This window comes from Ceratina calcarata, unplaced genomic scaffold (genome assembly GCF_001652005.2).
Source record: "Ceratina calcarata isolate Rehan_Ccalc_2016 unplaced genomic scaffold, ASM165200v1 scaffold151.2, whole genome shotgun sequence".
NCBI lineage: Eukaryota > Metazoa > Arthropoda > Insecta > Hymenoptera > Apidae > Ceratina > Ceratina calcarata.
In genome coordinates, this window is record NW_017136308.1 from 1,727,616 (window position 1) to 1,748,162 (window position 20,547).

Consider the following 20,547-nt stretch of genomic DNA (forward strand, 5'->3'; position numbering starts at 1 on the left):
TTACCAATTTTAATTGGCCAGGAATCCGATCACCCGGGACCAACGATCGACCATCGGATATCGTTTATCAACGCTACCGTTAGTCGACGTTACGGGCGGTCGGTCAGGACTTGTCAAAAACCGGCTTGGGGTCGAGTCGTTTCGGACTCATTGGCAATCTCCCTACTCTCGCCTGCGATGTGGCAAAATCGAATGTTATTATTTCATAGATCGACGTCGGAAATTCTCCGCTTCCTCATCTTTTCGTATTCGATTCGACGCGAACCCCGGGCCCCCTCGGGGGTATTCTTTCCGCGACTCGACAGCTGTCAAATGCAGTCGACGCGAACGCACCTGCTCGACGAATGCCGTTTAATCGAAACCTGCAGGCGCGTCGGGGGGCGAGGGAGAGAGGGCAGCGCGAGGAGGGAATAATAGTTTCGACGTGTTTACATCCAGAGCCGTTGAGAGCATTAATTGCGCCGTAACACGGCGGTACCTATCCCTGACGTGATAAAACGCGACGAGGTCGACGTGAAAGAGAATGAGATGATCTAACGTCGTACGGCAGCGTGCGAACGTATGGCCACCGAATGGGGTTCAGCCATGTAACCAGTTCTGTTACTGCAATTCCAAGTAATCATCCGACGATTAAAATGACGCGCAATGACGTTCGCGAATTAATTTTGCATGAACAGAACACGGTTTTCGTTTACCTGAAAAGGAATCTCGTTAGCGTGCGAATTGATCTTAAAGCGTAAAACGGTGGTCGGGTATAACGAGGGTGGTCTAATCGTTGATTGCTAAGAGGCTGGGGGCAAGGTAAACGCGACGGGAGATAAAAGAGAACTTAGAAAAAGGGCAAGCCTCGAGTGGCTGGAGGGGGCCTGCTTGTTAAAAAGTCACCCTTCTCTCAACGAAAGTAGCGAGAGAGAGAGAGAGAGAGTGACGCGCGCGTAAAACCGACCCAGGGATGCTTAACATTGTTTATCGGGGTCCCTCGTACGACCCGAGTACAACCCAGCCGGCTAAGATAACGACTACAAAAGCACTTGGCTCCCTGATCGACCAATCGATTATTACATACCACCTACGCTTATGCCGCTGCTTCAAACTTCGTTCAACTTTCCTCGATAACGTTTTTATCGTCACTGCAGATTTATGCAGATCTTCCTATCTTCGTACGGTGTGTACGTACAAAATTAACCAAACGCAACGCACGCGAATGTTTCCGTCATCGAATAATTAAGTTTCAGATTAACGAAGTGAATTTTTTTAACGAATCAATGGGGGGGAGGTGCGCAATTGCAATTACTGAAAAACGACGATCCTCTTTAGTCTCCGCTGTAATTTGTACGTGGAAATCCATTTGGACCGATCGAACGGAAAGTGCAGTTGACAAGATAAAAAAGCTGGGGGTGGGTGGCGGTAGGGGAAAAAACGACAACGAGTGGTATCGTAAACGTTTTATCGCGTGCCAGGATTTAAGCTCGATCCAATTTGGCTAATGAAACGGCCGGTTGCGATGTGTCGTCGCGCGCGTTCCCAGCTTTCGGTAATTCAGTTGTAATCGACGAGAGCTACGCGCTTCCGTCACAAATATCGCAAATAGTGTATTTCAATTAGCCCGGGGAAGTAAGTAGGATTCTGTAACTTTCTCGGACCGATATCGGTTAATTATCCAGGTAGAAAGTTTCTGAGGAATCGGAACCGAACGAAAGGGATGCGACCGTCCTAACAACTTTTAATTAGACGATACACAGAGCGCGCCGGGGAATGCGCGAGCGTGCGATTTTCGTTGTCCGCTGAATTTTAGTGAGTTTGTTTTTTTTAATCGAGGAAGAGGAACGGTGGCAGGAAGAAGAAAGAGAAGAAGGATCGACGATGCGGAGGACGAGAGAAAAAAGAGGACGGCTGGCAGGACGCGGGATAAGGGAAGATTAAACGAAACCTTAAGCGACCGGGTCGTTTTTAGCCTTGAGGGGTTTCGGTAAAATACGAGACGTGCCGGAGTTAAGCTGGCCATAGATCCTGCAAACCGTGGAAGCAACCTGGACCAGACACGGCAGAGCTTCGACTCGCCCGATTTTTCTAACCGAACCGATCCGATCCCCCCCCTGCATTCTGACTGAAGAAGATCCGACCCAGTTCCCGGCGAACGATAGGACAGTTCGATGAATCTTGGACGGATTCGAGTCGCCTAATTTTTGTCCCTTAATTGCATCGGTGGCTGCTCGTAACGGAAGAAGTTACTCGACGAGGAGGAGCGAATGTTAATGAGAGCACAGGATCAAAGGGCTCTCTCCGGGAAGTGCCGCTGCAACCGCACATTCCCTGCTCTCTCTTTTGAATATAGCGACACGGTCGCTATTGCGATTAATTACTCCTGCGTCCGCTCACCTCGCTCGGACCTCGGCCACAACGACTCTCCAGTTACGTAACACGAATAATAATTGAATGGGAGAGGTTAACCGGAGGGAATCGAGGAAACTTGCCTTCTGCTATTTCGATCTGAAACAATTTCAGTGCGAGGAATAATACGCAGACAGTGCGAATCGATAAAAGAATACCGATACGCAGCGCGAGTTAATCCATGGTCGGAACGCCGGCCGTGCGACGGTAGCTACCGCGACTGGTCGACGTCGATCGAACATCGAATCGACGATCGAGATTGTTTCCAGGTTCGAAAGATTCCTCGAAAGGTAAAGTCGGAGCGGCAGACTTTGTAGGGGGCGAGAATCGAGTTAGCGGTTGCCGTTTGACGGAGAAAACCGGCGAAGGGAGGGAGACACTCTCCCGGCGATCAATAACACGTGTGTACGCACCGGCGCGCACTCCAACACACCGGCAGACGCACTTTTACATTCACCGCCGTTGCCACCGACACGCTGACGTGTCCTCCCTTTTCCCGACGGTCGCTCTCCGTCCTTTAGACAAGGTTCGACCCGTTTCCTCTCTCCATGGGGATGTTAAAACCCCTTTCGCACGAGACAAAGTTCGCCCTCGTACAATTCGAGTCGGTCACGTGACTCCTCCGTTGAACCGGTAAATTTTTCGCGTTCCTTCACGTGTTTTACCCAACGACTCGAAAGGACAGTCCCTCGTAATACGATTTTCAATATGAGAAACTCGTACGATATCGGATTCGAAAGCGTGGACGGGGTTTTAAGTCCGTGTCACCGCGGAAGGTGGAAGTGAACACGGAAACATGGTACGTTGCACGCGGAACAGAACAGAAATTACGCGCGGGAGAAACGTACACCGCCCACCTGGCTACGTGCGCCTCACCCACGCACCCATACCGGAGACCGTCCACTTGCACACTGACGGAGGTACATAAACCATTGGCGCGCCGTGGAACGGGAACGGGAACGAGAACGGGAACGTGTAATCGTGTAAATGGTACAATGGTGGGCGCCGGTACCCTCGTTAGAGGGATCGTACGCGACCATTCCAAGTGGAAACAAGATTCTGATTAACGCCCGAATTTTATTCCCCACCGACGGTCTCTCCGTCCAAGTTTTTCTCGGCCGCATTTAAAAATTGCCCGAAGAGATTCATTTTATTATTTATATGGTCTCTCGTCTATGAGAATCTTTCACGTTCGCGTCTCGCCCATGCAATTTGTACAGCTGAAAGCAAAGCGTGGGTCGAGGGGCGGGCTGGGGGCATTAGCGAGGCGTCAATTTTCATTTAAGGCAGAGGCCAGAGGCTAGGCTCCCGTGTTCGTACACGCGATAATTCGGTCGCTAATAGTCCCGGGGCCTCCTCGTATAAGCCAACCAGGCCTGCAACGCACGCAGAGAGAGGAGAGAGAGAGAGAGAGAGAGAGGGGAGCCCGGGTTCAAATGAAAATAAACGACAGCGGCTGCCGGTAATTAATTTAGCGCGCGAGAACGGACTGCTTTATGCCCGGCCGACGTGTAAACGCGTAAATACGATGAGAAAGTTAGGCAGTCGCATTGCGGCGTTCGAAAACTTAGTTCCTCCCTTTACTTTTTATCCTCCAGCTCCTTCGATCTCGGCTCTTACTCCGCTTCTCTCGGTACGGTTTGTGGGTCGAGTGTACTCGCAGACTTCATCGATTTTTCTTTAATTTCTATCCATCCGCGGATTTACGTTTATCTTGTTGACGGTTCATGATTGATCGAAACCGAAGAAAAAAAAAACGAAAGAAAAACGTTTATCGTTTACGTGCAAACCGGATCGAATTATCAACGCTCATATAGTTTGCCAAGTCCTCCTTATCAGGCGAGATCAGAAAAGAATCGCGGCGCTCTTATCTGAAACGTGTACCGGGAATCAACAATCTTTCCTTACGTAATTCCCAAGTACTTTTACCAACGGAGTAAAATAAGAAATTTCGTATGTCGTAATAATAACTGCGTAACAGAGTTTGATCGTCGCTGGCCGACAGCTAAATAAATAGAGATAGAAATAGGGCCCTCGAAAACTAAAAGCCGGAGGACGGTTGCTCTGCTCTCTAAACTTCGCCTTTTGCTCTCTCATACGGGGAGCTGTGTGCCCTCGAGGACACTCGGTACACAGAGAACTCGCACGGTAACTTTTCCAACGTGCCTCTTCACTGTCACTGCCTCTTCACCGCTAGCTGAGCTAAACAGCAGCGAAACAGATAATCCCCGGCATAATTCCTGCCGCTACGTCGCGTCGTTCTCCCCCTCGGATTCTAGCTTCTTTACAGTTGGATTTTTCTACTTAAATCGCTCGGTGCACAGTTCATTTTTGTTCATTGTGAATTATCAATGGAATGATCTCAAAGTTCCTTCCCGTCTTACACCGATAGACGAGATACCGCACGGCTGTAAAATTCCAATTAAATCGCCTTACGCAACGTCCCTATCGTTGCTATCGTTATTGTTATAAAAATGTATCTGGTATATCCACGCGCTCCACGACCGAACACATCTTTTTTATATGAACAGTACAAAAACTGTTTAAAAGGTCGACTGGCTCGTTAGATTTTCACCCAGCCTGGCTAATTAACGGTCCACCGGTGGGAGCAACGAATTCTCCCGGCAGGGAAAAACGGAAAAGTGGGCCAGGTAAATGTACGCGGCAAACGATACACGCCGCAGCACCTTTTCTCTCTTTCTCCACTCGTTTTCCCTGCGACGAACCCGATACAAAAATCGTGCTTCGCGATGAAAAAAGTCAACCGGCACCTCTTAATCTCGGTTTTATCTTTACAACCGCGATAACGGGACACGTAGCAAAAATTGAACGACGCAATTTTAACTGTTAACAAGTGAAAATAAACGCTGACGCGAGCCTCGTCGAATTCTTAATTATTCCTTGTTTTTTTAAGTTAATTATACGGGAGAGGGTTTGACGGATGACGATCACGGGTCCTCCAGGCAAAAACCATTATGGATCGGAGCCGGGAGGGGAGCTCGAGAGCACCGGAGAGCTCTGGGGTAAGAGGTGAGAGTTCGACGAGCGATCGCAAGAAACTACGAAGAGAGTGGCTCGGAGTTCGGGACGCTGCTATCGATTTTCTTACACACCATCTCTGCCCGGCTCCCTTCTTCTTCTTTACGAGACTCAAGCTTTGTAGAAACAGATATAAAACTGTGAGAGCGTGAAAGAAGAATCTACGGTCGATCGAATTACAAAGCGATTGCAACGAATTGTAATAATGATTTAGAGTAAGTATTTAATTCGATCGTTGACAGCGTAGGGACGATTCTTAAAACGAATCTATTAGGTACCTCAGAAGTGTTCCGTGAAATTCGCTGGAGCCTTTCTCGCTACTTTTAGCCGAGGTACGAGGCGAGATAAAAATGCGTTATCGAGCCACGTTTCTGTCCGGAGGTTCGCGTTTAGCGAACGTTATCGGCGTCGTTCGAGGGTATTTATCGGCGCCACGATAAAACGCGTCTCCCGCCCGCCTACCATTCGCGATTCTTAACGATATCGCCTTCTTAGACCGCTTTCGAGAATCTAATACCGAGCCAATGATACAAGCTTGACAACGTGCACGTACGATAAGATACATATATCTGAATAACGACAATTAGAACGTTTCGGTAAAACAAAATAGAAAAACAGCATTGAAGCATTGGTTCTTTTCGGTTAAACGCGTTCGATAGTAGAGTTAACAGTTGCCAGGGAGACGGGGAGGGAAGAAAGAAGCTGGCCAAGGGGGCTGTTTATTAACTTTTCTACCCCGGCGAGAGAAAAACCGTTGCATGGTGGCAGGTTTCTGCAACGAACTCGAAATAAAATTAACCTTCGCCGCGTTTTTCTCTCCCGCACCGTCTAGTCGTCTGCCCCGAAGGCTCTTCTTCTCCCGGGCGCGTCTCATTCTTACACGCAAACTCCATTAGGCGTCGGGTACTCCCCGGGAATATCGCATTATGACACCAGAAGGCAAGGAAAACGGCAATTCTTGCAAAAATTGGTGACAAAAAAAATTTATATAAATTCGAACGCTGATCTACTCGTCTTCTGCAGCGACAACTATGATTTTATTTATACCTCGTAGAATTAGCATAAGTTTCGCCTGGAACAATCGGTTGGTAGGGGGTTGCGGGGGGAAGGCAGCTTACGCTTACCTGAAATCAGAAGTGAGAAGACTTTTGTACACGCTGAATTATCACTACGAGCATAGTTTGAAAGGTCACGCGTCCTCGCATAAATACAATACAACAATACATTGTGCACGCAAAATGAATTTTCCCATTGTTCAACGCACGGCTTTTGTCCCTAGCTGGTTCATAACTGCAGCCCGGTGCGCCTCTTCCACGAGAGACTAGACTCGTAACATTTCGCAGTAAGTATTATTCATTGTCGGGACAAGAATCATGCTGACCAGTTTCATAAACGAATCGAGAAAACTGTTCCAGATTCATTTGTTTGAGAGGATCTACTACACGCTTGTACGTTTGATAAGAACCGGGTATTTGAGAATTTTCTGCCGGGGGTTCAGAGGGAATTCGTTAAGATATGAATAATGCGTCTGCGATGCCAAGGCTGCGTGCCACGGCCCGTGCCCGCGGCTAGGCTAAAATTAAACCGAATTCCCTTGCCTCTAACGGTGGGTCCGCGACGGTCGCCACGTGCGCTCCTCCATACGAAGGGAGGACGCGCGTTTCGCCGCGCGCCCGGCTACAGAGATTTTCAATTATGAAAATTGGTACTCGACAGAGGGTAAGAGAACCGCTGGCTACCCCGCGGGATCCCCTCCCGCGGAAAGGAGCATTCGTAGCCGGCCGGCCGAGCGAGCGATGATAATAAAATAATTCTCCGCCACAATAGACAATGCCTCGCCGGGATGATAGTAATTCAAACCGGACGAGAATGGCGGAGAGGAATCCCGGCTCGTTCTTCCGTACTTCCTACCCCTACCCGTGCCCCGTCGCTCCCTCGTTTCAGAAACGTTCTTCGCCCGGTGCCACCCTCGAACTTCTCGTTCAATCGAGATCGAACGATTCCCTTCGAGCAAAAATCGACGTTACAAATATTAAGCGCGTCGAGATCCAACCGACGTCAAAGCTTCGACGATCGCAACCGTGAAACTTCGTTGTCACAAGTGCACGAACAACGATTCTCACTCGGAAGACTACGTGCAAAACCGCCGTCGACCCCGGCAGATCGTCCAGGCGTAACACGAAGACACGCAGCCGTTCGCACACGCACGGCTCTCGTTACCGCAATTATAATATCATACGGAACATTCATTGTTAACGATAACGATCGTAATGCGAACCGCGCGATGTCGGAAAAGGGGTTGAAGAACCACTGGAGGTTGGCGCAGACGGGCTCCGATTTATTGATCTCACGAAGGAAAACGAGAGGCGGAAACGGAGCAGAGGAAAATAAAAAGAACCGCGGCGAGAGGGGCTGCTGGAAAAATGGAAAAACATCGGACGGAAGTAATGCGAACGCCGCGATTCGAGTAATTACCATCACCCCCAATCCCCCCTCTGCTACCGGCAATTTGTAACAGCATTACATTCTCCTGTCCGATATTAAAAGTCACTCGAATACAATCAATGAAATAATACACCGTCCACTTTATCGACGTACAACAGTAATCATAATCGATGGACGAAATATGTTGCGTAAGAATCTAAGATAAGTATTGATTAAACAGTCCGTTAAATAATAATCTTTTTATAACACGTGCTTAACAAGACCATTTTCGACGCCTATAAACTGGACCGAAAATAGAGTTTTCTGATCCTAGGGCCGGAAAATTTAGGCACTTAAGGTAGCTCACTATTTGTATGACGTATCAAGAGGGCTCTACAATAGACTTATTTTAAAATAAGAATATGAAGTGAAAATTTCATTATTAAATGTATATTATCATTTCCACATTCATATATTTTAATGTTCTATTATAAAAAAAAGCATAAACAAAGTAAAATAGACAACTTTTTATTCACGACTGAAGTGATAAAAGTATTATTCACTGGCTTTGATCATCATTAGTTCGTTCTTTTTCACGAAAACCTATATTTTTCTTTACATCATCGCATTCCCCGTAAAAAAATCTATAACCATCTATTTTTTTATTGAAAACGTATATGATATGAAATCGCACGAGGCATTAGTAAAAAAATCTATAACCATCTATTTTTTTATTGAAAACGTATATGATATGAAATCGCACGAGGCATTCATACAAAAGTTTCCATAAGTGCCCGTATTAAAAATACGAATTTTCTAATGCCTGTTTTTAAACAATTTTCACGGAAATATTTTCTTTACGGAAAATGAGAGTTCAAAACTTTAACTATTGTTTAGTTCAATTAGTATTAATCGAGCTACTTTAAGTGGACGACTCGAGGAACTATATCCCCGATGCACTTTGCAAACGACTACAAATGGTCTTCTTTATACCGTTCTTATAAAAAATACAGTGAACAGCACAGGCCGAGTGGGCTTTTCCAGACTCCATTTTCGGTAGTTGGTGTACAATGTACTATTATTTCCAAGTGTAGCTTAGTCGTAAAAACGTTTACGACGTTAATGCGTCGAGAGCTGACTAAAAAGTGGGACCCACGCATCCTCTTGTCGATACCGAGTCCTGACTCCTAAGCTTTTCCCACGGAAAAGCCAGGCCTTATGTTATCGGGTCTAAAAACAAAGGTGTTCCAGGTCCGAACGCCTGGGCATCTGGGATCCATTCATTTGCACCCTCTCAATTGCATACTTCCTACCCCTTATCTCTCTTACATGATTCTCAATCGATTTGTATGGCGTATGGTATAGAATTAGAAATCTGTTAAATTGAAAATTGGCATTTCTCAGTATATGGGAGCTGGTACGTTACGCCACATGTAGACGGTTACACAGATCGAAAACGTAGGCTCGATGGTATCGTTAACTGTCTCCCGTATCAAATATCGTCATCGGCTGCGATATTACAACGGGATACTATATAGGCACGTACACTCCCGCCGTGTACGTTCGAACAGATAACAACACGGACGGTTCGATGGAAACATTAAAAACAGATCGTTCAAACAGATACGACGAACAGGCCAACTAATATAGAAACATCTAAGAGAATCGGAGAGAAGGGAAACACGGACGGCGATGAGACGGTACGACGATATTTGTTTCGGTACCGTCAGTGAGTGTACCTGGCTTCAAGGTATCCGAGTACGTGCGCAGACCAGGCTAAACCTTCTATCACCTCTTAGGTTACATAGAATCTGTTTTGCCTGTTGCCAAGTACACCAGTTCTACTTCCGACGGTTCTATGACTGGCAGGCTGGTCGAGGCAGAGAATCTAACGATTCAATGAGAAATCTTACACGTTCGGTTTTTCATTTCTAATTAAAGGACACTTCGATCGATTCTGGTTTAAAGAAATTTCACGGTTACTCGTTAACGCGCGAATTAAAGAATCAGAGCAATCCTGTTTGACAACGTACGCATCGCTGTTTCCCTGTAGGCGTAGAAGCACGAGCTGTCCAAACGTTGGCTATAGAGGCGTTATAGACCCTGTCTGGCCACGATACTGTCCGTCATCTATCCTGACAAGAGAAATCATTGCTCGGAACCGGTTACCAGCAACGGATCGCGACGTGGACGGGGGAAACAGGAACAGGGACAGGGACAGAGATCCAATAATGCCCAACGAGCCCGCGTTATCTCTCTAACCGTCTGTGCGTCGTCGATTATTCCCTCTACGCGATTCTCAACTAACTGTAAACAGTCTGTGGAATAACAATTTCAATGTCCATTTCGACCTCGCAAACATTTTTAACCGATTGCGACGAGTCTAAAACAATCAAGTTTCAACCATTCTCCGTTCCTTCAAGCTAATCGCGAAATCCGCTTGACAAGCTCGAAACACACGTGTCCGTACACATTTCAGCTGTGCAATCATTTTTCCCGTCGCAGCCGCAACGACTGACAATCGAAATCACAATAAAATATTAACCGGATTGAATTTATACGCTCGTAACTAATTAGAAGATTTCGGATTCATCTCGTATGATAGACTCGTTTATTTAATCATTGAAAATCGCGATATCTCCGGTTGTGGTCGGCCTGCGAAGGGCCGTTTTGAAGATAAAGTTCGTACGACGACGAAAGGTATACACTTTAACCCCGATACGAACACTCATGCTGGATCTATCGTCTCGTAAATTGAATTTTTCCACGGTTCGAAAGGCGACTCTCAACCCGTCGTTACGCGTCGGTGTAAGACAAAATAAAATCGAACAAGAACGAAGTTACATCATAGATAATTGGGAACGAAAACCGGTTCGTGCCGAAGAATAATGCAACGGAGCATCCGTCGGATTTTGTTAACCTTCCACACGTAAACCATTTGTCATTTACAATTGCTATAGCCTCGCTGTTCCCTATAAAATTCATTCGACATTTCTCGATGAATTCCATTCTGTTTACAAATGACTCACTCGTATTTCTTCGTATCATCGTTCAATCGTACACACGGAACGTTCGTTTCACAGGACGCTATTACCGACGAAATGAATCACGGTTTCTCGATTCGCTAATCGAAACAGGAAGTTTTTTATTATACTCATTTTTTTTTCCCTGGTTGATTCACTCCATCGTGAAATCATCGCCGCTAGTGGTAGCGTGATACAAACACACGCGGTACAGTCGGTCCCAAAACGGTACGCTCCTCGTCAAATTTAAATTAGCACGATTTAGTACTCGAGCGATAACATCGATAACACTAATTCCAATAACAATTAAAGTAAATGTCACACGTTAACGAGCCAACTAACATTACATAGGGCTAACTAGCTCTTAGCTCGTAAATATTCTATACAGATAACGTAATCAGGAAAACGATAAGGGAGATCGTACGCTCCGACAAAAGTCGACGACGGTGACGACGCCGACGACGCCGACGACGATTTCGTTTCTCCTTTTCATACGCAAGTTTATTATCGACCTTCCTCGGAGCTCGAAGGATATTTAAGAACAAGGGGAAACGTGAAAAAATAACGGTGACCGAAAGCCGATTAAATAAACGGCAGTTCCTCGCTTTGACCCGGACGCTTGCTCTCCAAACCCCATCTGCATTCCAGAGGAGTGGAAGAATGGAAAGTCGAGGAAACGGGGAAACGAAGGTACGAGCGAAGATAAATTCGATTGAGGGGGAGCAAAAATAAACAATCGGATAGAAGAGAATGAATTAAAATTGTTGCGATTCGTAGCGAAGAAATTTAATTGTAGCGATTGTTTTTCGCGAAACTTTCGCGAAGGGAAAAAATGAGGAAGGATCGAAGGAGAATCGATTCGGTAATTGACCCTGGAAAACCCTCGGAGACGTTCAATTAGGCACGCTGCCAAACTACGCTCCCAACTACTAATTCCATTGCCAATTAATCGAGGATTCGTATCAAAAATTAATCCTTCGTCAATTCAATTTCAAGTATGATAAAACGTACATACCGTGTATTCATCAGCGTTAAGATGTACTTGATAATAGAGGCATTGGCGTTTGTATAACAAATAACAAAACAGTTTATATAGATGTTTGATATCCGAATCGCAAGGGAAGCGACGGCTAGGCAGAGACGTTGAATGAAAGAGTATAGGGAAGGTCATTGCACACACTGGTAAACAAACGGGACACGCACAGACAGGCTGAGAGAGTGAGAGAGAGAGAGAGAGAAGTTGTAGCAGGCCAGCGCACACACCAAAGCGATCTAATACCCACGACTCAAGGTCGAACTCCTCTCTAAATGGTCACCCCTTCTCTTCTCAACCCTTCCATTTTATCGGTAATCAATCTCATGGAAAAATTGTACTAGCAAACCAAAATCTGATTTTCATCTTTCGTCTCAAAATGTTTAAAAGATTCAGCAGGATTACCGGAAGAAGCAAATGCCGCGTGACCGTTATGCGCGATGACACGCCATTGGTCTACTGGTAATAACGGCGGAAGGAAAAAGTGGAAAAGGAACTTTCAACTAGAAATTCCATCCTCTTTTGCACTCCCACAGAGGTATTCGCATCATTCAATACGCTCGTGCAAGCAGTTATACAGGAAGTGAAGTAGTGGATCCTGAGAGAAAAACGGAAATATTAGAATGAGAAATAGGCAGGTGATAAGCCGAGCCTCGCTTAAGACATTGCATACACCCTGGATACGAATAGTGTTTTAACGATCATTATTACCTGTTGCCAATGATCCTCGAGCGACGGCTGTGCGGAGAAGTATCCGGTGTCGTGTATGTCCTGTAGCTCTCTGAAGATGTTCCCACTCGGCAGGATATCCATGATTCACAAATCCGAAATTCCCTTCCTCCAAAACTTGCAGAAAACCACGAAACGAAGCTTATTCTTGTTTCTTATTCCGGTTGAACAGAGACACGACGCACAAACACGCTTGGTCACACAGACACGTGCTCTTTTATCATAACGAGAGAGAGAGATAGAGAGAGACAGATAGACAGACAGACAGAGAGAGAGATAGAGAAAGAGAGAGATAGGAGAGGTAGTGTGCGTGAGCCGCGGTGCCAGGTACAAACTCTCACTGAGGCAGCGCGACGGACCGACGACGCTCTGTCTGTACGCGTCGCGACGTCAGACGCATATCCATCATTCGAACCTTTCGACTATCAAAAACTAGAAACGGCGGTCAGGATCGTGTGTATGTGTATGAGAGAAAGAGAGAGAGGGAGTGAAACGCGCACAGATATATCACCGCAGGCACTGCCACTTTTGACGAGTCGCGTCACTAAATTTCGATAGAGCCAACCCGGGTCGATGGCGTCTCCTCCGCGCGAGCGCCGAAGAGTGACTGAGGTCCCTCGGGCTCCTCCGCCGGTTCCCGGCGCCGGTGAGACCCGACTATGCCCGAAGGTAGCCGAACAACCAATGACGTGGCATCGTGGAGTCGATGCGTCCGATGCGACGATTCGAGTACGAGTATGGAGTCCACCACCATGAGTCTACGCTGCGTAAGTTTGAATTTCCGCGCGGTAGCCATGACACCCACGTGACCGTTCTGCCAGCTCGGTCGTCCGCCATTTGCATTTGCCTCTCGTATGTGTACCGTACGTGCGTACGTGGTAGTGTTGGGTACGTCAGGTGCTTTCCGCGTGTTTCGGGATAACGGCGTTCGACTTTAATCTACAAAACCTCGTAGTAATCGCTACCGGTCCAAGCGCTCAATTGCTACGTATTCATCGCTTCACGTAAGTGTAACTACGACTATACATACACTATTATACGTCGTCGACTTTCGTTATTAATGCCGATTAACAAAAGTGCATAGCTCAGCTTTGCGAAACTTACAACTAATCAGCGCCCTGAAACTGCTGCTGTCGTCGGATAGATCAGTTTTCGGCACCTTTACGTGGCCGTTTCTTTGTCAGCAATCATTTTATTACGAAGTACCTATCGCGGTTTATTCATAAAGAATTGATATAAAACTGTATTTGGGAAAGAAAACCTTCCGGTTCATAAGAAGACACAACATTATTCCACAGTCTGTTTCACGTTCGGGTCGGGATAGATCCGACATCCGACACGGGAAAACAGAATGGAATTAACGGGCGAGGGTAGGGTTCGTTTTGGTTCGGTGGTTATTCACCGTACAACTATTTTCCCGGGTAACAAACGTTCCCGTTCGTAACCGAGGCAAAATCGACAAGAAAGAGGGGCCGGGCTCGGATCCAACAACAACAACACACCGACATATTTATGGTGCGCTCCGCCTCGAACCAACCCCTATTCGATATAACTCTTCTTCTCCAGTCAGAAAATTCAAAAATTATCTCACAATTTTTGTTTTCGAATATCACATCCGAATTCATCGATGTTTCTTTCTTATCCGTGTCACGACAGGTAGTTCGCGTTCGAAAGCGCGTTTATTGCGGGGGACAGAGGAATACGAGATTAGATACGGGCAACGTTTACGAGGCACCGGGGTTATCAATCTCGTTTCAGTTCTCAGATATCGCGAGCGACACTCCACCTCGCCGTAATAAAAAATTCATCTACCTTAAACTCCGTTGATTCATCGTGGACCGTCGAAATTTCACTCGGTACGTCGTACATGGTTGGGAAACAATGTTAAAGGGTTGGACCGAGTCTCGATTCCATTTTATCCTCCGCTGTCATCGGCGAATTATCGCGTACCTAAACCGTTCGGAGGCCGACTGTTCGGGTGGATATTACCCCGCTGTAGTCCTCCAATAACTGTAAGCGTTTCGGGATTTATATCGTTTCATCCTCGTGTAACCACCGTATTGGCCCGTTGCTAAGCCGTAGAATATCCCACGATATCCTGTATCCTATATTCATCCAACTTACGTCCGAAATATCCGACCGCTACGGAGCAACGCTGTAAAGTGTATCGAGCCGCTTCCGGCTGGAGGGCCAACTAGAAAAATAATTATATTGGAAAGGAGGGTAGTGGTTGTTCGCAGAGACGATCTACAGGTACCTCTCATGGTAGCGCATTGACCGTTCGGTTTCGGTTTTGTCGGCGAGTGTACGGATTTCTTGCTAGGAATATTCGAAGAAGAAAAGAGAGCAAAGAATAAGAACAAGAAGAAGAAGTAGAAGAAGAGGAAGAAGAAGGGGCACGTGGATTGGCGTGCAAGTTATCCGAGTTATTTCGCACATGCCGCCGCGCCGAAGCGATCGATAGCCTAGGCATCGCATCACATCGCATCGCATCGCATTGCGTGAGGGGAGATTCCTCGTCCTTACCCCCTCACTCTGTCCATTTATACACGACCATTTATATACGAGTCGCAACTTTTGTCGGAAACAGTTCTTGCTAACGTCGGTAATTATCGATGGACGAGTTATTCGGATGAAACGGCAAAACATGAGACAATAAGAATATCAGCTCTCGTCCAGGAAACCATTCGTTCAAATAAGTCGCGCAATTACTCAGGTGTCGGGAGGTAGGAGGAGGGAGGTTTTGATTCAACGCGGAGCAAGATAAAGTTTAGCAGGGACGGAAACTGGATGAGTCTCTCTCCGCCCGCGGTACTTATATCCCAGGCACGTTATCGCCGGGCTTCCCCGCCGCCTTCCGCTTCTTTATGTTTGCGGTACCGATTCCGTATTCCCATCGCGTCCTCCCGTCCTCCCGTCCTCTCGTCATCTCCACCCCCGAGCGAGCAAGCGAGCGACCGACCGACCGAGCAACCGACCGACCGAACGCCTCTCCGTCTTTCACTCACTTTTACACCGTCACGCTCGGAACGTAGTTCCTCTCTGTCATGCCGTCACATCCTTGCTGTAGACGTGTACAAGCCGTCGCCGTCGCTGTCGCGTCCGACGGCAGGAAGCGAGGTCCTGCAACCTCCGGAAATCTAATCGCATGAGAAACGTGCAACTGCAATTTCTTTAACAATCAAAAGTAGAGAACGACGTTTATTTCACAGAGTGAAACCTTCCGTCGGATATCGTCGAAGGTCGTTCATCGAAGATCTCCAGCAGTGGATCGGTAATGGCACGTACGCGCGACTAATTGCTCGTTTGCATGAGAAAAAGCGGTTTCCAGTGGCCGCACAATGGATCGTTCAATTCGCTCGTTCGGTCACGGTGAACGGTTAACACCGGCAAGGTCCTACTACCTATAAATACATCGTACATCCAATCGTTACCACCGCCCGCGTTCCCATTCTCTTGCACACAAAAACTAAACACCCATCGTAGCGCAGATACTTACGTCGACCTTCTTACGTGGCTATTGCGCGCGATGTACTCAGAATCGGTAGCGAGAAAATGTGCGAGACTTCGCAATCTTCGAGCACACGTCGATGCCATTTTTTCCCTCTTCAATCTCTCGGGTAAGACCCTCGTTGGAATTCCGGACTCATCGTTCGCCGATATTTCGAAAGTAAACTCCGGCTCGGCAGGCGTCGTCCACGGAATCCAATGACTTTTCCCTCCTTCGCTCTCTTCGATTCGCTCGGTCTCGCTCGAACGTCGAACAGAAACGCAGAGGATCCGTAAAGACTCGAACAACCGAAACGATCGAAAAATGAATTCGAAACATTGACAACACAAACTCCGCATGCAGCACGGAAAAAACGTACGATCGAGCCACCATTTATCGACTTGTAGGCATCCGTACATCGCAGAGATCGGCCGGTTAACCGCGATTTCACGTCTCCGGTCGAGGAGCTTTCCTCCCGACTCGGCCAACGGTCCATCAAAGCCCCGGTCGAAACCACAAAATCGTGACCGCTATCTGGCAGCGCAGCCCCGCTTTCAAGCTCCGTTTCCGCTCCGTTTCCGGTGCACGTCAGTATTCCAGGAAAGAGTTAGTAAAATTCCTACGGATAGGAAACGGAGCGGATCAATTCCGGGTAAAAACTGGCCGGGCGATTCGTCAACGAGACGGTAGGATGTACGAAGTTGAAAAAGTTCGACCAGAATAAGAAAACCAAAGAGTATGGGACACCCTCGGAGTGCCGAGTCCGGACCCGAACGCTTTTGTTAAACCACGACGGATTTCCCTGTGGAAAAATTAAATACGAAAAACGCTCGAGAAGATTGCGCGCCGATAACGCGCAAAGCATGTAAGTGTGCTGAAAACTCAGGCCCTCTCCCTCGGGCCTGAAGCTGACCGTTTTTCGGGGACGCGCTAACAGGGCATTTCTTCGCGAGCTGTTGAAGCGTATACCTCGATCATTTTCAAAGTTACTGTTAAGAGTGCTGGTGACGTGTGTTATTAGTTTTATCTTTCAGAACTATTAGTTTCTTACACCAGCCAGAGAGTGGATTTACACGCAAGCTTCGCATTCGATCTTTATGACCGAGGAAGGGACTTGGCTCACATTCGCGCTGATCTCCACGCACGTACCTCCGTCCCACGCACATACGTCTCATCGTGATTGTCGAGCCGTACACTCGACACATCGTCGAACAGTAAATGAGGGACAGACGATGGAAGAATCGAATTTTCCTGGACTGAAATTGAACTTTTCGCATCCTTGTGCGGTTTCACGGTACAACGCTAACTTGGACCACCGCGACTGTGCGCAGTCGGGATCGAGAAAGGCTGCAAGGTCATTGCCCCGGCGAATGCTGCCTCCCTCCCTGCCTCCCTCCCTCACCGCTCCGCTCCTCGTTTCGAGTACGACTCAAATCGGTCCATTCTAGTGCCAGTTAGAGTTCAATGAATTCCTCCTCCCCACTCGCCACCGATTCCGATAAGAAGTGACGACGTTGGGGTATCCAGCCGAACCCGAACGCATCGAATCCAATTTTTCGAATCTTGTCCAATCAGAAACTGTCGATCTCCAGCTGTTAAATGCCCCACTGTACGACGGAACTACTAATCGTAAGTCGGTCCGTTTGAAAATATCGAAATCGACGATCGGCCAAATACTGTTTCAAGAGAGCCCCAATTTTCACAGCGTATCAAAGCCCATCGAAGAAGGGTGGGAGGGAGTTACTCCTTCGTCATTTAACCCGGTGCGTTAACCTTTCAGAAACCGTCAGCAGCAATTGTGCTCGCAATTGGGAACGATACCGAGCCACGAAAGGGTGACTCAACGTTTAATCGGGTGGTGAGCTTCGTTTCAACGAGCAGCGCGATTGCAATTAAACATTTCACGGTTGCAGGCTCTATGAACGTTCTTTCCTCGCGAGAACTATCGAACCGATTCGAACGGTTCCGGTAGGTGTTCGAGACGGAGTAATCTTCCGGCTGCAGCCTCACGAATCTTTTCACGTTCCTGAAGGATCGTGTCCCGGACAACGACGAACGAGATCAAATAATCGAAACAATTAAGAGCAACGCTGCTTACGAGCGAGGGCGTCAGCCTAATTATTTTTTCGGTGCGTGCCTCGGTCTCGGGGTCAAACGAACCTCCGACCCGAGTAATTCCTCCGCCCGCATTCGATCAAGGGAACGACAGAACCGATCGTTCGTTCAACGCGGATCGATCCTCACTTTTGTTCTCACTCGGAATATTTTGCTTCCGGGAACGAAAGCGAAAACGTTCAACGTTTCCGCACGCATTGATCGCTCTATCGTCCCTCAACGTTCTTCAGTTACGGTATCTTCGCTTCTTGCTAGGACCAAGGACGTTCTTTTACGATGAGATCGTAGAGAGAGGGAGATAGTGAGACCGAGTGTTTTAAAAACTGATCGCGTTCATCGTGGATGATGCAACGGAAGTGGGGAAGGCGAGGTGAGGGCCTAAGAGCGGACTTAATAATTCGGATGCATCCTAGTGCTACTCTATACCTCTCCGCATATGCGAGTACGTACAGTCGGGGCAAAAAATATGTGAAATTCGTTTTCATTTCGGAACTCTGCAAACTCGAAACGATTGTATGAATTTTTCGACGTATCAACAAAGTGTACTTGATCGACGAGGAAATCCGTAGAATCAGGTCGATCGTTCGGAATCGGGAGACCGTTAAACTCGCGCCTCCGCTCCGCGTCTCGTTCCCCGTCGACCCGCAGATGGCTCCAGCGTCCAACCAACTACGAGAACAACGTATACCGACACCGGCCCATCTACTTACGCTACGATCCACGCGGTGGCTAAAACTAGAAGCTAAAGATCGGCATTAAATCCATGGAATAATAACGTCGTGGTCGTGACGTCGTGGTGGTCGTCGTCGGTGACATTCATTCCGCTCGGCTACGCAAGTCTATCTGTTTGCATAAATTTCTGACCGTGAAGGGATTCAAGCAGGATGGCAAGGATATCCGCTATAAAACAGTCCCTGGAAAACGTCCTGAACGATGAGACGAAAGCGTGGACCAAGTACCTCGCCAAGGTGGAGAAGAAAAGCGGGGTCGATCGTCTATACATCTTTCTAGGTTCGTCGGATAATAACTCGTCCGTTGTATGATTCAAACCCAAGGTGCAAGGTCCGTGCCACCGCACGAACTCGCCACGATGTCGTCGTCACCGATATTGTAATCTCGGCTTCGACGCGTCTGCATACGAAATACGCAATATATGCAGTACAAAAGAAATAGTGCAAACGAAGCAATAAGTTTCGTCGCACGAGATCGAGGTTTAAGACAATACGATATATCATATGTTTCAGGTATCATAGCAGGCTCTGCGTTGTATCTGGTGTTCGGTGCAGGGCAGCAGCTTGTCTCGAATGTGTTTGGCTTTCTTTACCCGGCATACTGTTCTATGAAAGCATTGGAGAGTCCTACCAAGGACGATGACACCAAGTGGCTGACTTATTGGGTAGTATTTGCATCCATGACCATTATTGAGTTCTTCTCGGACTGTATCCTATGCTGGTTCCCCGTCTACTGGCTGTTCAAGGTATTTTCTGTTCACATTCATGTTCACGTTTATGGACAAGCATGTAAATCTGATCTTTCGTCTGTTTCTCTTGGTCCGCAGTGTCTGTTGTACATTTGGTTGATGGCTCCCATTGAACGCAACGGGTCTGTAACACTGTATCACAGTATCATTCGACCAAACTTCCTTAGATATCATCACAAGGTCGACGCGTTGATCAACTCCGCGCAGGACGCAGGTACGTACTTAAGATAAAACGGAACAGACGAGACATTGCACATTGTTCTTCCACCAAACGTAACGATCGATGCCAATTTTCAGCAGCGAAAGTTGCGACGAGTGCGTTGCTGACAGAAAAACAAGATTAAGAAGAAATCGAATGAATCCGTATCCCCCATCCGCTAATTTTTAATTCAAGTGCCTGGATCGAAGAAGAAGAACAAGAATAAAAGAGAGAAAGGTGCTAAAAAATTTGTAGGGAAAGGAAAATTAAAGGAGGAGGAAATTTTTAATCACCCGCTGGACTCGGATTGAATGCTGTATTTTATGTACCTAGCGGGAAAAATAAAGGAATTTGTACGATTCCCGTAATCGCGATAGTCTTAAGAGGTTTTGTGAGTTCATCCTTTCCGTCGGAGTTTCGGTCGAGATTTCAGCGACGAGCCATTTACAAACGAAAGAAAAGGTCGGACGAAACCTTCGACCGTCGCGTCAGATTTGTTTCCGATCCACACCGATCTACCAATATTCGTTCGTCTGCGAATTCATGAATTCAGCTGAGATTCGATGGAGAGTCAATCGAAGTCGCGATGTCGGGGAAAATACCGACATTTCTATCGGCCGCAGA

General features: G+C 47.2%; 2 protein-coding genes across 3 annotated transcripts in view; one reads left to right on the forward strand and one right to left on the reverse strand.

The window, feature by feature from the left end:
• LOC108632202 (Krueppel-like factor 6) overlaps window positions 1–13,255 on the reverse strand; it is a 42,477-nt gene extending 29,222 nt beyond the window's left edge. The window contains exon 1 of the mRNA XM_018036624.2: window positions 12,622–13,255. Coding sequence (XP_017892113.1) covers window positions 12,622–12,723 — 102 coding nt within the window. The 5' untranslated portion in view covers window positions 12,724–13,255. The remainder of the gene's footprint in view (window positions 1–12,621) is intronic.
• Window positions 13,256–18,993: 5,738 nt separating this feature from the next.
• LOC108632065 (receptor expression-enhancing protein 5) lies at window positions 18,994–20,306 on the forward strand. 2 transcript variants are annotated; one of them, XM_026819376.1, is made up of 4 exons: window positions 18,994–19,255; window positions 19,489–19,721; window positions 19,803–19,938; window positions 20,025–20,306. In XM_026819376.1, exons 1-4 carry the CDS (start codon window positions 19,129–19,131, stop codon window positions 20,066–20,068), a joined length of 540 nt encoding a protein of 179 aa, XP_026675177.1. In that variant the 5' UTR covers window positions 18,994–19,128; the 3' UTR covers window positions 20,069–20,306. The 2 variants fall into 2 exon arrangements, with proteins under 2 accessions (XP_026675177.1, XP_017891855.1); XM_018036366.2 differs by having other exon boundaries at window positions 18,997–19,255; window positions 20,022–20,292.
• Window positions 20,307–20,547: the final 241 nt, after the last annotated feature.